At 52.7% G+C, this 15,354-nt stretch overlaps 1 protein-coding gene across 5 annotated transcripts in view; it reads right to left on the reverse strand.

Annotated features, from left to right (window-relative positions):
* The window catches only part of RASGRF1 (Ras protein specific guanine nucleotide releasing factor 1), a 130,365-nt gene that overhangs the window by 25,736 nt on the left and 89,275 nt on the right, over positions 1–15,354 (reverse strand). For all 5 annotated transcript variants that reach the window (XM_001153395.6, XM_009429655.4, XM_009429654.4 and 2 more), the window contains 6 exons: positions 13,704–13,874; positions 12,681–12,787; positions 12,059–12,171; positions 9,709–9,769; positions 5,043–5,146; positions 3,521–3,605 (listed from right to left, as the gene is read on the reverse strand). In XM_001153395.6, coding sequence (XP_001153395.2) covers positions 3,521–3,605; positions 5,043–5,146; positions 9,709–9,769; positions 12,059–12,171; positions 12,681–12,787; positions 13,704–13,874 — 641 coding nt within the window. The remainder of the gene's footprint in view (positions 1–3,520; positions 3,606–5,042; positions 5,147–9,708; positions 9,770–12,058; positions 12,172–12,680; positions 12,788–13,703; positions 13,875–15,354) is intronic.

Consider the following 15,354-nt stretch of genomic DNA (forward strand, 5'->3'; position numbering starts at 1 on the left):
ATTATTTTAAAATAAAAAGTTAAAAAAAAGACTACTACTTTAAAAAAGGCGATAAAAGGACATTTACAGATGAATTAAAAATTACAGGGCTTTATCGCTAAGAAACCTTCTCAAAAACAATTTCTAAAGGATGCTCATCAAGAAAAATGAATTGTAAAACTACTTAAGAATGGAACTACTACTTAAGAGAATCAGGAAGGATAATAACACAAAGTAGTACATGTATTATACCTCTTAATTAAATTGAAGTAGTAGTTAAAATTTTTTTCCATCAAGAGAACATGGAACTTAAAAAGAATTTTATATAAAAGTTATACTAATTTTTGAAATAAATAGATCAGTCAAATCTTCCAGAGAAGAAAGATAAAAGGAATATCTTCCAGTTTATTCTATGAAGCCAGTATTACCTTGATACTGAGACCAGAGATGGATAATATAAGAAAGGAAAATTACACACACGTTTGTTTAATATACCATGACCACATTGGGTTTGTCCCTGGAATGCAAGGATGATTGAATATTAGAAAAAAAGTATAATTGTCATTTACTATATCAACAGAGTAAGGGAGAAAAACCATATGACCATCTCTATGGATGCAGAAAGAAATATTTGATAAAATTCTGTATTTATTCATGGTTAAATCCATTAGCACCCAAGGAATAAAAGATAATTAAAAAAAAACCTGGTAAAGGAACAAACATCATTCCACATGGGGAAATATTATAAATATCTCCTTTATAACCAAGAAGGTGGCCGAGTGCAGTGGCTCACACCTGTAATTCCAGTACTTTGGGAGCTGAGGCGGGTGGATCACCTGAGGTCCGGAGTTTGAGACCAGACTGGGCAACATGGTGAAACCCTGTCTCTACTAAAAATACAAAAATTACCTGGGTGCAGTGGCGTGCACCTGTAATCCCAGCTACTCAGGAGGCTGAGGCATGATAATCACTTGAACCCAGGAGGTGGAGGTTGCAGTGAGCTGAGATTGTACTACTGCACTCCAGCCTGGGCGACAGAGGGAGACTGTGTCTTAAACAAAACAAAACAAAACAAAACAAAAAAACCCAAAAAACCCAAGAAGGAGACACATGATCACCATGTCCATTCCATGCTGTTGTGGAGAGAGACGGGACTAGGGTGAGGCAGTTGAGGTGTGGGGTACAAGTGCAGAAGGGCGAGTAGCTCCTTCGATTTTGCTCTCTGGGAACCTTGCTTGCCTTACCCCAGTACCCCAGCTTGGCCATGGTCCTGAATATCCTGGCCAGTACCAGTTAAGAGGACAAAGAAATTAAAGGCAAAAGGACCAGAAAACAGCAAATAGAACTGTGCCAGGGAGAGACGAGGAAAATCATTGTTGTGCCAGCACACATCCTGTGTATCAGAACCAAATGGTGGATTTGAACAGAGATGGCCAAATGCCAGGTCGTTACAAGGGCAGCTTCTGAAGTAGACCGTGTGCGTTCAAAATTGTACTCTGCTGTGTAATGTTGGGGATGAAATTTCCCCTCCTCAAGCCTCAGTTTCTTCATCCACAAAGTGGGAATGGCCGGATTAAATGAGATGATGCTTTTGAAGCACAGCATCTAGCATGGGGTGAACACTCAGTGAATGCTCACTTCATATTCTTGTCTTTCACTTGCTCGACTCCTGGGCACACAGTGGGACAGGGAAGGGAGGGGACAGTGATTTGTTGCCTGGTGCTGTAAGGTGTGGTTGGATCAGGCCTCTGTCAGGTTATGTTTCCTGAGGCTTGGTCTCTGTCCCTCTTTCTCTCCTGAGAGGCACACGAGTCTCCTTTCTGCTGCTGTGCTCACTGCAGGAACCACTGGGTGCCCAGGCCTAGGAGGCCCCAAAGGGCTCCTCCCCTGAGCTGCAATCTCTGGGTCTTTCTTGTTTCTTCTAGGCTGCTGAGGATCCTCCCAGGATATGGTGTGCTGGCGGCTGGGGTTGGTAGGATGTGGCCCTGGCCAAGGTGGTCAGGGCAAGTGGAATCATGTGCTCCCCCCACCGGCCCTCAAAGGCTCTTTCCTCGTGTTGATGATTAAACTCAGAAGAATGAGGATGCTGAGTGCAACTGTTCTCAGGGCTGTCACGAGGCTGGGAGTGGACCCGGCTCTGTGGTTCAGGGGTTGGAACTTGCACACATGTGGGGAAGTTGCTGGGAGGGAGTTTTTTTTTTTTGTTTGTTTCTCACACAGCTGATTTGCACTGTGTAGCAATGGAAGCCATGAGCTACCACACACCAGTTAGGAGACCTCAGCATTTGCCCTTCCAGAGTCTTGGTTTCTTTGTATCTACAAATGTGAGGACAGCCCCCACCTTTTAGTTGATGTGAGCTTTCAATGAGATTACTATGCACAAAAAGCTCAGTGCTAGGCACAAGGTAGGCATCTGGTTAGGGGGCAGTGGATATTCTTATTAAAGAACATTGCAAATGCTCCCTGTGGATGTGAATTGTGCCTCAGAAGGCTCTGGGACCTGTCTGCCCCCCAGTTCTCTGCTGCTCCCATGTTTCTCTGAGGAGGGATTCTGGGAGCTGGGGGTGTGTGATGCACCCATCTGAACTTAGTGTGCTAATCAGAGTCAGTCCAGGCCCTTTGAGCTGCTTATGCCAGGCCAGTTTGCAGGTCCAGTGCTTGCTCCCATCTCAACAGTTCTTCCCCAGGAAAGCTGGGGCTGGGAGGTCTAGAGAAGGGGGCTGGAGGAGCTGGATATTGGGCCATCCTGATCCTAGCCAGGGAGATTCAGGAGCCTTAGTCTCGCCCAGCACTGTGGCCTCCTAACATTAAAGAGAATGTTTAATTAAACATTCGCCCAGCACTGTGGCCTCCTAACATTAAACAGAATGTTTAATTAAACATTCGCTCAGCACTGTGGCCTCCTAACATTAAAGAGAATTAAACATTCTCTTTAGTGTTATCCCAAAAGACCATCTTACCACAAGAAAGGCAAGAAGAGGGGCAGCGAGTGGGACATCATTGCCAGAGTAGCTGAAACAGCCAAAACCTTAGGAGATTCCGAGGGTTCTGGATAATGTATGAATTAGAGGGAAGCTGTCTGCCATTGTCCAGCCAAATATTGCTTGTTGCTAATACTGAGATGAGGTTTAAAAATAGGAAGCATAGCAAGGTCTTCATTCCTTTCCTTCTAATCCTTCATTCCCTTCTGTTCTCTTTGCCACAGACTCCGCAAAAACCCTGCTCCGAGGAGTAACCCCCCCTTAGGAATCACAAATTCTGGGTGAGGGCTCACAGCGAGCCAATGCTGGGCTGAATGTCTTCAGATGACCACCCAGTTAATCCTCCTATGACTGTTCCATGGTCAGCCCCACTTAATAGGAGAAGAGACTGAGACCGAGGTGAGGCAACCAGCCCAAGGCCACATGGCAAGGGGTGGCAGGGCTGGAGAGGACCCAGGAGTCTGGTTCCAGCCAGGTGTATAGCCCGTTCTCTACCCAGCCTCTTGAGCGTCTTGCCAAAGAAAAACCCCAGTGAGAGAGGCGCTCCCATCCATACTCACGTCATTGAAGTGCTTAGTGGTTTTCATGATATAAGGGGTCCTTTCATTCTTTTCCAGTTTCATCCATCCTTGTCCGAAGAACTCCCTGTAGGAAGTAAGGGGAGACCCAGGTGGAGGGGGTGAGGTTTGCCTTGCTGATTTCATTGCTCCATGCTTTTTATTTTATTTTATTTTTTGGCTTTTTGAGGCTGTCATTTCTGGGGGAACAACCTTCTGCAGAGCCCTGGAAGGAAGGAACCCTGGGCTCAAGTCCAGCTCTGCCTTGTTGCAGCTGTGTGGCCCCAGACAAACCCTTTATAGCGCAGGGCTTCAGTTTCCTCATCTGTAAAATGGGAATCAAGACAATCCTTTCCTCACAGGTTTACTGGGAGGCTGAAATAAGGTGTGGGAAGGTACACACCTTATTGTGAGGGATGGTGGAAATAATTTGTTATGAATCTTGTTTTCTGACAGGGAGAATTCACATTTTAATCACTGCAGCAGTTGGTCTGTAGGATGAGGGAATAGAAGGCCCTAAAAGGGGGCAGATAAAAGGCTTAAAAAGCCTGCAAGCCAAGCCACAGGCTCCTGACATCATAAAGTGACAGGGAGAGGGGATCTCGGCAGAGTCCTGTGGGCAGAAGGGGCCGGGGAGGTGATTTGTGTTTGAAAACACATCCCGCTTCTCCTCCTAGAGGGACATATCAGGAATATCATCTGTTTCTATGTCCAGGAGATGTGACAGGTTTCCAAAGTGCCGACCCTCTCTATTTACACGAGGCAGCACCCACGCTGGGGAGGGCTGTGAGAGTGCCAGGTGGGGCTGAGGCCAAAAGCCCCACAATGATTCAAATCCGGTGAGCCCAATTCTGGGAAACCATCCTGGGACCATTGTTAGGAATTCAGACATATTTGTTGCAAGGATGTTTACCGCAGCGATAAATATAAAAGTGAAGGCTGAAAACACGCTCGTGGCTTAGTAACACACTGTTAGAGAATGCTGTGTACTTATTAAAAATAGTGTTTACAAATGCCATTTTGGCATAGCATCAGATGAAGGAAGAGGGATACAAAATTACATAAGTAGAATAATTGCAGTGAACACCAGGGATGACTGAGGCCAGAATAGGTAACAGCAGGCCTTGGGGCTTCTTCAAAGTCCACACCTGTCCCCTAAATCAGCTACTGGAGGTCACTGGACCTACACACGTGCCCACGCTCTTGCCTGTGTGCACAGTTTCTCACAGGTACATGTGCACACACACATGAACACATGCTCTTTTCTAGATACTCTCTTTCTAGGAGCTCTGAGTTAGAGATGATTCCAGAAAAGTGTGTGTGTGCAGCTGACAGGTAAGGAGAGAGCTTGGTGGGCAGGAACGGGAACAGGCTTCTCTCCCTCATTCTGCTGACCCAGGCACTATTGTTTCAAGCTGTGGAGGGTCCGTGCAGCTCTGGAAATTCACTGCGTGTGTTTCCAGGGTGCTGTCCAAGACAGTGCCTGAGGAAGCGGGGGGAGGCGGGTGGTGCTTGCAACACTTACTCATAAGGAATCTTCTTGAAGACGAGGTGATCTAGCAGGGTCAGCTGCTCCGCGATCTCCAGGGCTGAGTGGTTTTCAAAGGGCTCAGCCTTCACGCCTTCAGCCTGGTTTTGAGTTGGGGGAGCAATGTTTTGAGTTAGGCCCAGGACGGACACCTCCTAGATTCTCAGCTGCCTCTGTGGGGGTATCTCGCCCTCGAATTGGGTGGGCGGGTGGACGGGGTATGACGCTGCCTCGAATCTGATGAGAGGGTGGATGGAGTATGATGAGGGGAGGTGGAGGGAAGGGGACGGAGGGAGATGGGCCCCGCCCTGTTGTGCCGGTGTGTGCAGCCCAGTGCTCGGACCGCCCTCACCCACCCTGCCAGGGAGCTCCCAGCACGTGCATGAGACAATGGAGGCTTCCAGAGGTGAGCCACTGGCCCAAGTTGCTAAGCTGGAAGTGGGCTAACTAGGACAGGAGCCCAGGTCGTCTGACTTCAGGCTGTGCCTGGCCACTCCCTTCAGCGTCCGCCTGAGCCCACAGCTGGCTCTATACAATTTCCTTTTGAAACTAGCAGGTGTGGACTCCCAGGCGTGATTAGCTCCTGGGATGGCCCTGTGCTCAGAAGACAGCTGTCCTGCCTTAGTCCTGGGCCTTAGTCCATGTCCCTGGCCCCCAGGGGCCACCCTTGGACACCATCATTAAGGGATTCCACTACTTGGGCCCTTTGACCAGAGAAAATCTTCAGGGAAACGTCAGCCAGAGGACAGTGGTGGCCATGGCAGGAGATGGATGAGAGGTGGACATGGGGAGGCCAGTGTATTGGGCACAAAGGCCTCGTGGAAGGTCTGCTGGATCTGAGTGAGGGATGCTGGAAGGCAGTGGGTAAAGGGACAACTGTGTTGGTCTTGGGAGGAGCCTGTTAGGAACAAGAACCCTCCCCCATCACCACCTCAGGACCAACTGGGCCACACAGGAGAAGAGCGGTCAACCCCTCAGGCAGCAGGTGCTCCGAGAGATGACTGTCTCGTGTGCCTCATGCCTTCGCTTTTTCATGCTCACTTTACCCTGTCCAGAAGTCCCGGCTGGGCTGAGCACCTGTAAGCAGCCCATCTGCCGGGTCCCAAGGGAAGTGGGGCCATCCCTCCTAGACTAAGTGTCTCCCTTCCTCCCATTTCCTCCTCAGACAGGCACTGAGGTCTGCACCAAGGCCCTCGCTACACGCTGAGATAGAAAGGCAGGAAACATGGTTCCTGACCTCAGGGAGCTCCAGCCTAAGTGGTTCCAAGTCATGTGAATGGAGCGAGGACCGTGGAGAAAAACAGCCTGTGTGTGTGTGCCATGTGGGTGGTGTGTGGGTGGTGTGGGTGGTGTGTGGGTGGTGTGTATGGGGTGTTTGTGGTGTGGGGTGTGTGCATGTGTATGTGGGGTGTGTGTGTGTATGTGGGGGGGGTGTGTGTGTGTGGTGTGCCTGTGGGTGATGTGTGTATGTGGTGTGTGTGGCGTGGCGTGTGTATGTGGTGTGTGTGCGTGTGCCTGTGTGGGTGATGTGTGTGTGTGCATGGTGTGTGTGGTGTGGTGTGTGTGGTGTGTGTGTGGTGTGTGTGGTGTGTGCGTGTGTGGTATCTGTGGTGTGTATGTGTGTGTGGTGTATGCCTGTATTGGTGATGTGTGTGTACGTGGTGTGTGTGGTGTAATTTGGTGTGTATGTGGTGTGTGTGTGGTGTGTGTGTATGTGTGGTGTGGTGTGTGTGTATGTGGTATGTGAGTGTTGTGTGCGTGGAGTGTGTGTGGTGTGGTGTGGTATGTGGTGTGGTGTGGTGTGTGTGTGTGTGTGTGTGCCTGTGGGTGATGTATGTGGTGTATGTGGTGTGTGTGTGCATGGTATCTGTGGTATGTGTGTGTGGTGTATGTGGTGTGCACCTGTGTGGGTGGTGTGTGTGTGTATGTGGTGTGTGTATGTGTGTGTGGGGTATGTGGTGTTGTATCTGTGGTGTATGTGTGGTGTGTGTGTATGTATGTGGTGTGTGAGTGCTGTGTTCGTGAAGTGTGTGTAGCGTGTCTGTGGTGTGATGTGTGTGTTGTGTGTGTGGTGTGATGTGTGTGTTGTGTGTGTGGTGTATGTGTGTTTGCTGGGTGTGTTTTCTGCATGGCATATGTGTTTGTGTTTGCTGGGTGTGTGGTGTACGTGTGTTTGCTGGGTGTGTTTGCTGTGTGGTGTGTGTGTGGTGTCTGTGTGTGTGGTCTGGTGTGTGTGGTATGTTTGCTGGGTGTGTGTGGTGTGTGTAGTGTATGTGTGTGTGGTGTGTGTTTGGTGTGTGTAGTGTGTGTGTGTGTGTGTGTGTGTTTGTGTGGTGGCTGTCGGTGAGTTTTTCCTGGCAGAGCTGCCCTGGGCAGGGAAGGGTGTGTAGAGAAACCCAGGTGCAGGAGCATGGGTGTTGGGGGACATGAAGCCTTTGGGGACACAGAAAGGAGAGTGGCAGGGCCACTGGGATGCCGGGTTGTAGTGAGAGAACCCAGGCAGGGGATCCCCTGTGTGCTCACAGGGAGGGGACCCTCAGCCTCTGAAGCAGCTGAGTGAATAAATACAGGTGGGCAGCCCAGCCACCTTCACATCTGAGGGTCCTGCCTGGTGCCCTGGGGTTGGGCTGAACTGTCAGGGCCAAGGGTGAGCTCAAGGCGCTGGGTGGCTTATGGCCCAGAGGCCCAGGCGCTGTGGGGCCCAGAGGCCTGCACTGGTACCAGAGGCCAGAAGAGGCATGCTGGCCAAGGTGGGGTGGTTGGCTCCTTCCGCTCACTTCTGGGGTGGCCTGGGAAAGAGGGAGACCCTGGAAGCAGAGATCAAAACTGACAACTTCCTCCACCTTTTATAGGCTTTTGAAAATCCTCAATGTCTCTAGTGAGGCCGCGGGGCCCTCTCAACCCGAATCTGCCCCACACAGGCTCTGGGGACAAGAGAGGGCAGCTCAGCAGCTGTTTGTTCTGGAAGAACCTCAGGCTGTTCACAAAGGAACAAGGGGCCCTCATGCTGTTGAGGGGTAAACATTCCAGGTGAGTCCCTGTTGGGAAACAGGAGCAGAGTGCAGTCGGCTTCCTTTCAGCTGCCGGGAGGAGTACTTCCGTCTTGGGGTTTACCCAGCATTCTGGTCCCAAAGGGTCAGTCTGGAGGAAGTAGGGTCTGGGGACCGTCAACCTCCCTGCCTGAGGACCACGTGTGGGTTCCTGGGGGCCCAGCCCTGCAGCACTGCTCTGGGGGCAGAGTGTGGGCAGAGTGCTTACAGCTTCATAGGTGCCCTCACCACTTCCAGGAACCAGGAGGGGAACATGGGAGGGGCGGGGGCAGCAGGGGCCCAGAACCCAGAGTCCCAAGTCCTCACTCTGGCTACTTCCAACAGACTGAAGGTCACTCAACCAGCAAGGGGCTGAGCCAGCATGGCACAATCTCTGCCTCTGGTGGGGGAGGTGTGGTCAGAGTGAGTCTGTCTTGAGTATCCCCGGCCGCTGTGATGCAGGGGCCAAGGGCTCTGGGGTGGCTTGTGATGGCATTCTGGGGTGCATATCACTGACTTGGAAAAAAGTGGGCTGTAGCAGGACCCTGGAAGTGCACAAGACCATCATTCCCTTATTCCGTCTGGAATGCCACTATGAGCTTGGATTTGTTCATGGTGAGCACAGCTCTGTCTCTGGGGTCCCATCATTTCTGGGCAGGTGGTGAGCTGCACCCTGACTTCTGGGGATGAGGCAGTGTGGGAGACGGAATGAGGGAGAGTTGTCGCTCTGGAGTCAGCCAGACCTGGGTGTGAACACCAGCTCTTACACCACCACTGGGGCCTCCCCTTGAGCCTTCGGAGGGAGCACGACCCTTCCAACATCTTTTTTTTTTTTTTTTGAGATGGGGGTCTCACTCTGTCACCCAGGCTGGAGGGCAGTGGCTCAATCTCAGTTCACTGCAACCTCTGCCTCCTACGCTCAAGCAGTCCTCCCACTTCAACCTCCCAAGTAGCTGGGATCACAGGCATGTGCCACCATGCCCGGGTAATTTTTTGTATTTTTGGTAGAGACAGGGTTTCACCATGTTGCCCAGGCTGATCTTGAACTCCTGACCTTAAGTGATCTGCCCACCTCACCCTCCCAAAGTGCTAGGATTACAGGTGTGAGCCACCACGCCTGGCTTCCCTCTCACATCTTAATTTCAGACTCCAGAACTATGAGAGAATACATTTCTTTTTTCTTTCTTTTTTTTTTTTTTTGAGATGGAGTCTCGCTCTGTTACCTAGGCTGGAGTGTGCAGTGGAGGATCTTGGCTCACTGCAACCTCCGCCTCCTGGGTTTAAGTGATTCTCCCGCCTCAGTCTCCTGAGAAGCTGGGGTTACAGGCGCCTGCCACCACGCCTAGCTAAGTTTTGTATTTTTAGTAGAAATGGCATTTTACCATGTTGGCCAGGCTGGTCTCCACCTCCTGACCTCAGGTGATCTGCCCACCTCGGCCTCCCAAAGTGCTGGGATTACAGGCATGAGCCACTGCGCTCAGCCCATTCCTGTTGTTTTAAGCTGCCCAGTTTGTGGTATTTTTTCACAACAGTCACAGAAAATGAATACGGGTGATGCCTGTGCTGGGTCAGGGGTCCTGGGCAGGAGGACGGGGAGGAAAGCCTTGCAAAGCAAGAGGGCAGGCCCAGCTCACCATCTGCGTGATCTCCTCCAGCGTGATCTGGTTGTCACCTGGGTCCTCCTGGGTCAGAGTCCTAGGCAGGAGCGAGAAGGCACGGTGAGCCCCACTTCACTTCGCAGCAGCCCCTCCCCAGCTCGGACAGCCCCACACGGCCTCTGCTCTTACGCCCCTCTGTCCTCGTCATCCCCATTGCCAGGAGCACCCTTTCCCCTTCCTCCTTCACTCTTCCTCCTGATGGTCCTGGCGCTCCTGGCTGTGGGAGTTCCCCTTCTGGGGCCCTCTCAGCCCCTGGGCTTCCTGCATCTGGCTGGGTGGGAATGGCCTTTCTGCCACCTCAGGCAGGGAGTCCTCGAGGGAGGGACGGTGTCTGATTCAGCCCCATAGCTCCGGTGCCAGCACAGGACTGGACATTCAGCAGGCGCTCCTGCGAGCACATGGATGACAGGATGCATGACAGGAAGGAAGCACAGGGAGCGGGGAGGCAGCAGCATGGCAGCCACAGGCCCAGAGGAGGGACTGTGAGGATGGAGTTGGGAGAGCAGAGGAGAGTGGTACACACTGTGGGGAATGAGGGTAGAGCCTCAAAGTCAGGCCAAAGTGCCGCACGCTCACAGTGATGGGCTCAGAGCCACAGCTGGTGAGTACCAACGGAGGCTGCGGACACTGGAGAGCCAGGCCTGGGCTGCGTGGGGACAGCCAGGGGTCTGCAGGCCTGCCGGGGCTGCGGGGAGTGGCTCTGGATCAGCCTGGCAGAAGGCATTGTCGTGTATATCTTACAGCTGAGGAAACGGCCCCTCAGGGAACTGCCTCACCTGGGGTCCCGCAGCTGGAGCATGGTGGGCCCACGCTCCAAACCAGGGCTGCCAACTCCAGAGCCTGCTCTTTCATCGCACCCAGGGAACAGGCTCCCCTCCGAGGGTGGCTTTGATCAATATGCTCGGTGGGGGGCTCCACACACTCCTAAGGCCTCCTGGGAGGACCACGAGTGGCGGCTGTGTGTGTGTGCGTGTGTGTGTGTGCGCACATGTGTGCACACACTCTGGCCTCTGTACTGAAGATGTGGAGGCCTGAAAGAGATTTTAGGACTGTGAGCCTGAGGGAAGAATGGGCCCCAGCATGGGGCCTCCACGGCCTGGCTGGGGAGGAAGTCTGGGCACTCTGGTCACAGGCAGGACTTGGGGGAAAGTCTGGGGAGGCTGGGGCCAGGCAAGAAGTGAGGAGGAAAGGCCAGGGCCCAAGCCCTCACACCTGGGCTGGGCTGGGAGCAGACAGGCTGAGTCGGTAGGTGACCGCCACCCACTGAACAGCCTGTAAAAGTGACATCCCAGCCTTGAAGCGGGTATTGTTCACCCATTTTATGGATGAGGCTCAGAGCGGGGACTTGCCCAGGTCACATGAGTCACTGGCTGAGCAGCTCAGACATCGGGCTGCCTGACCCTGACCTCCGCCAGGAGAGGACAAGCATGGGTTTGGGGATAAACAACTTAACTGAATTCAATTCAACAGACACTCCCTGAGCACCTACAAATCAGGCCTCGCCAGCACTGTTTAATAGATCTCTGCAGTGATGGCAGCATCCTACACCCTGTACTGTCCAATGCAGGGGCTGCTAGCCACATGTCGGGGGTGAAGCTGAGGCTGCTGGGCTCATGTCACTGAGGAACTGAACTTTAAATTTTATTTAATTTTCATTAAGATTTAAATAGCCAAGGCTGGGCATAGTGGCTCATGCCTGTAATCCCAGCACTTTGGGAGGCCGAGGCGGGCAGATCGCCTGAGGTCAGGAGACCGAGACCAGCCTGGCCAACATGGTGAAACCCCGTCTCTACTAAAAATACAAAAAAAATTAGCTGGGCATGGTGGCAGGTGCCTATAATCCCAGCTACTGGGGAGGCTGAGGCAGGAGAATCGCTTGAACCTGGGAGGTGGAGGTTACAGTGAGCCAAGATCACACCACTGCATTCTAGCCTGGGTGACAAGAGCGAGACTTCGCCTCAAAAAAAAAAAAAAAAAAAAAGAAAGATTTAAATAGCCTTATGTAGCTAGTGCCTACCATATTGGATGGCACAGGCTAGACAGGGGTTAGCAGCTGTGGACACACACGGAGAAGTGTGCTGGGTTCTTGCTTTGAAGAGATCAAGGTCTGGCGCAGGGTGGGGAGAGAGGAAAGAAGGACAAATAGACTACCCAGCCCTGAGCCTGCCCCCGAGAGCTCACCTCTACCCCAGCACTCCTACTTGGGGCTGTCCTTGACAAGGGCGTTCTTCACCTCCCTGGCCTCTGACCAGCCCACATGGAGGCAGAAGGCAGGGCTCCTGTCCCAGCAGGCAGTTCTGAGCCAGGAACCAGGTACTGCCTTTACCTGATGATGTTGGCTGCAGCCTTCCGCTCCTGGGTCAGGAGCTCCGGGTCGTGCATGACTTCTTCCAGGAAGCCGATCACCTTGCATTTGAGCTCATCGTTGGTCTCAAAGTCCTGCCGGGAAGGTGTGATGGGTGGCTCTGGTTACGTTTTTGAGCTGCTCTGCAGTGGTCTGGGCCCAGGCCAGAGGAAGGAGCTCCAGTTTCTATTCTGCCCATGGCAGGCTGACCTGCCTCATTTCCTTTCTGCTGGCTTCCTGGCAGGGCATGAGAGGCTCTCCAGGCCTAGAGAATCTTAGATAAAGGCACTGGAACCAGATCAAAGCCCATCCTTCAGCTGGCTGCACCCCTGGGCCAGGGAGGCACAAACCTACCTGTACCCCTGCTACAGGCAGGGTGGATAGACAGAGGCCCATTGTCCCTTCCATGTCCTTTGTTCCCTCCTAGGGAATCTGAGCAGTCCTCTGGGAACATCAGGGTGGCACATTTGAGCTCCCTCCCTTCTGCTGCCCCACTGCCAGCCATCAGCTCACTCTGCCCGCAGCTGCTTTTGGAAGGCAGCTGGTTCCTGGGGCCATTGCCTGGTGGTCCCCAGCAGCCTGCCCAGGGAGGGCTCCCACCCACCTGAGAGTGCTTGGACACCCAGTGGCGGAGCACGTTCAAGACACGATTGGTGGCTGCTCTGCGGATCACAAACTCCTTGTCTCCATTCCTCTGGTCTGGGGGAAACCCTGGCAGCATGCGTGGCAGAGGGGAGAGAGGACAGGTGAGGACAAGAAACAGAGCTTGACACTAGTCTGGATTTGCCTCTCGGATCTGGCTGAGCTGGGGTGAGTGAGGGGGTCATGGGCAGGGGGATAATAACATGTTTAACAACTAGTGTCTGACCAATAGCACAGATGTCATGGCTCCTCAGTCAACACGGTCCATGCATGCCCAGCCTCTTCCAGACCTCTCCATCTTTCAAGAGCTGCTGGAAGGTTCAGGCAGCCTCCCAAGACAGAGCCACGCAGGGCCTCCCCAGGGAACAGAGCTCAAGGGGGCCCCTATTCCAGTCTCTGCTGCAGGATCAAGGATGCAGAAGTGGGAGGTGGGAGCATGGCGGGACAGAGGTTCCCATGGGCAATGGGCTTTATGTCGAGTAGAAGCTGGCCAAGTAGCGAAGGGCGATGGGTGGGAAGGAAGGGGCCTCCAGGCAGGAGGGTCAGCACTAGCAAAGGCCTGCAGGATGGAAGTTTGGGGTAGGATGGATGGCATTCAGCTGGCAGCTGAAAGAGGAGGGTGCAGGGCACGCTGTGCCCTAGATGTGCAGTGGCCCTGGCTCCAGGCGTGGGGTTCAGGGCCTGGGTGTGTGCAGAGCCCCAACCAGTGCAGAGAGGTGGGGGTTGTGACCCAGCACCTCCACAAGTGGAAGGCGGTGCCCAAGCCAAAATAATGATTCAGGAAGCCTCGTGTCCAGTGAGTGACTGTAGTCAATTGAAGCAGGGAGCTCCCCGAGGGTGGGTGCTTTAACAGGACCCACCTGTGCCATCCTTAGCACACCTTAAACACCCACAGCAGAGCAAGTCCCTGGGACCATGGCTGCTATCACCTGCCACTGGGGCTGACCATGGGGAGGACCCTGTGAGTGGAGACCACCCCACATACCTGCACTGGCTAAGGACATCCTCCGGTACTTCTCCTTGTTTGGGGTGCCCTCGTTGGCCCCCGCGGTTGCTATGGCAAAGGCAGAGGCGGCCGACAAGGCACTGCGGTTATTGTCCAGTTCACGACAGGAGGTCATGACGACTCCATTGTTATAGGAAAAGAGCGGGAACTCTGCAGAGAGGAGGGAACCAACCCTCAGCTGTCCCCAGTCCCAACTCCTCAGGCTGTTAGAAAACCAGGGGTCCCGAGGCTAGACCAGCCTCAAGAGCCAGCAGGCTGTGTCTTCAGGGTACCAGGGCACGTCGGGTGGTGCTGGTGTGTGTGTGTGTCTCTCTCTGTGTTAGAAGCTCTGGGGAGAGTCACACCACAACACCCTCAGGGCTGTCCCAGGTTGGGGAGCACACTCCTGCTTCTGAAAAAGGTCTCCAGTCACCCCGTCCATCTTTCTGCAGCTCTCAACCCCTTCACCTCTCAGGTCCAGCCGGGCACGGGCCTGCCTGAGGGCAGCATCATGAGTTTTCTTACCCTCTCAGTCTACTTGGGATTCACACATAACCTGTCCAATGTCTGACATCCATAACAATTCATACTGATGGGCTCGTGGGCACAGTGGGATGGAGAGAGGATGGCTCTTGGAGTCCAGCCACCTGAGTTGAAATTCTCCCCTACCCCCTACTAGCTGTGTGACCTTGGGTAAGTCATTTAACCCCTCTGGGTTTCAGTAGTCTCCTTTGAATAATAGGGATAAAGCTTCAAAAGGTGGATATAAAGATTAAAGGCAATAACATAGATGAAAGTACTTTGCGTTAGGTGAAAAGCTATATAAATGCCATGGAATATCATTGCTATTAGTAGTAATAATAATAATAATAATCATAATTTTTAGTAGTAATGATAGGAGAAACCTACTCTTGAAACCTTTGGTTTCATCTTGTCTCTGGAAAGCAATCCAGACTACTGAAGACAAAATAGCAGTATTTAATGCTGTGAGGCACATATGATTTATTTTAAGGACTCAAAGCTTATTTCTGAAATTTGGCTCTCCATGAGCTCTGTTTCTGTGTGTCTGAGCAGCTGTGGCAGGGCTGCAGTATGTCCAGGCAGTTTCTCTCTAAAGCTCAGTGACCCTGTTACCTATTGGGTTTCTTTTGAAAGCCTGGATAGTGGGGAGTTCAGGCTGCAGGCGGCCCTTTGCATGTGAGAGCAGGGACATTGGAGAAAGCTGTGTGGGGAGGGGCTGCCTGGGAGGTGGGTCCCCTGGGAGCTCTCTCTCACCATTGGGTATCTCACAGCCCCCTTGTGTAGGGGAAAGGGCTTTATGAAAACCGGAGACCAAGACTGCTTCTCAAGGATCCTTCAGGATCAGGAGTCTGAGACTGCGGGTGAGCAATGTCACCGCCTCTTGGAGTCTTTCCCCTTATTTGAAACTCCTAGCCTTTTTGCAAAGTTGTCAAGATGATGAAAGGGGTCTGTGCAGAGCCTGACACTCAGTTCAGGAAGCACCTTCTGAACCAGGATCTTCCATGAATGAGCCCTAGATGCTGAGCCTTCCTGCCCACCTGTGCTGGGTGGGCTCAAGGCAGTCTTGTTTGAAGTTGGGAGAGTGACTTGGTTGAGTTGAAGAGCAGGATCTACCCAGCCAATGTTCCAG

This window comes from Pan troglodytes, chromosome 16, assembly GCF_028858775.2.
Source record: "Pan troglodytes isolate AG18354 chromosome 16, NHGRI_mPanTro3-v2.0_pri, whole genome shotgun sequence".
Classification (NCBI taxonomy): domain Eukaryota; kingdom Metazoa; phylum Chordata; class Mammalia; order Primates; family Hominidae; genus Pan; species Pan troglodytes.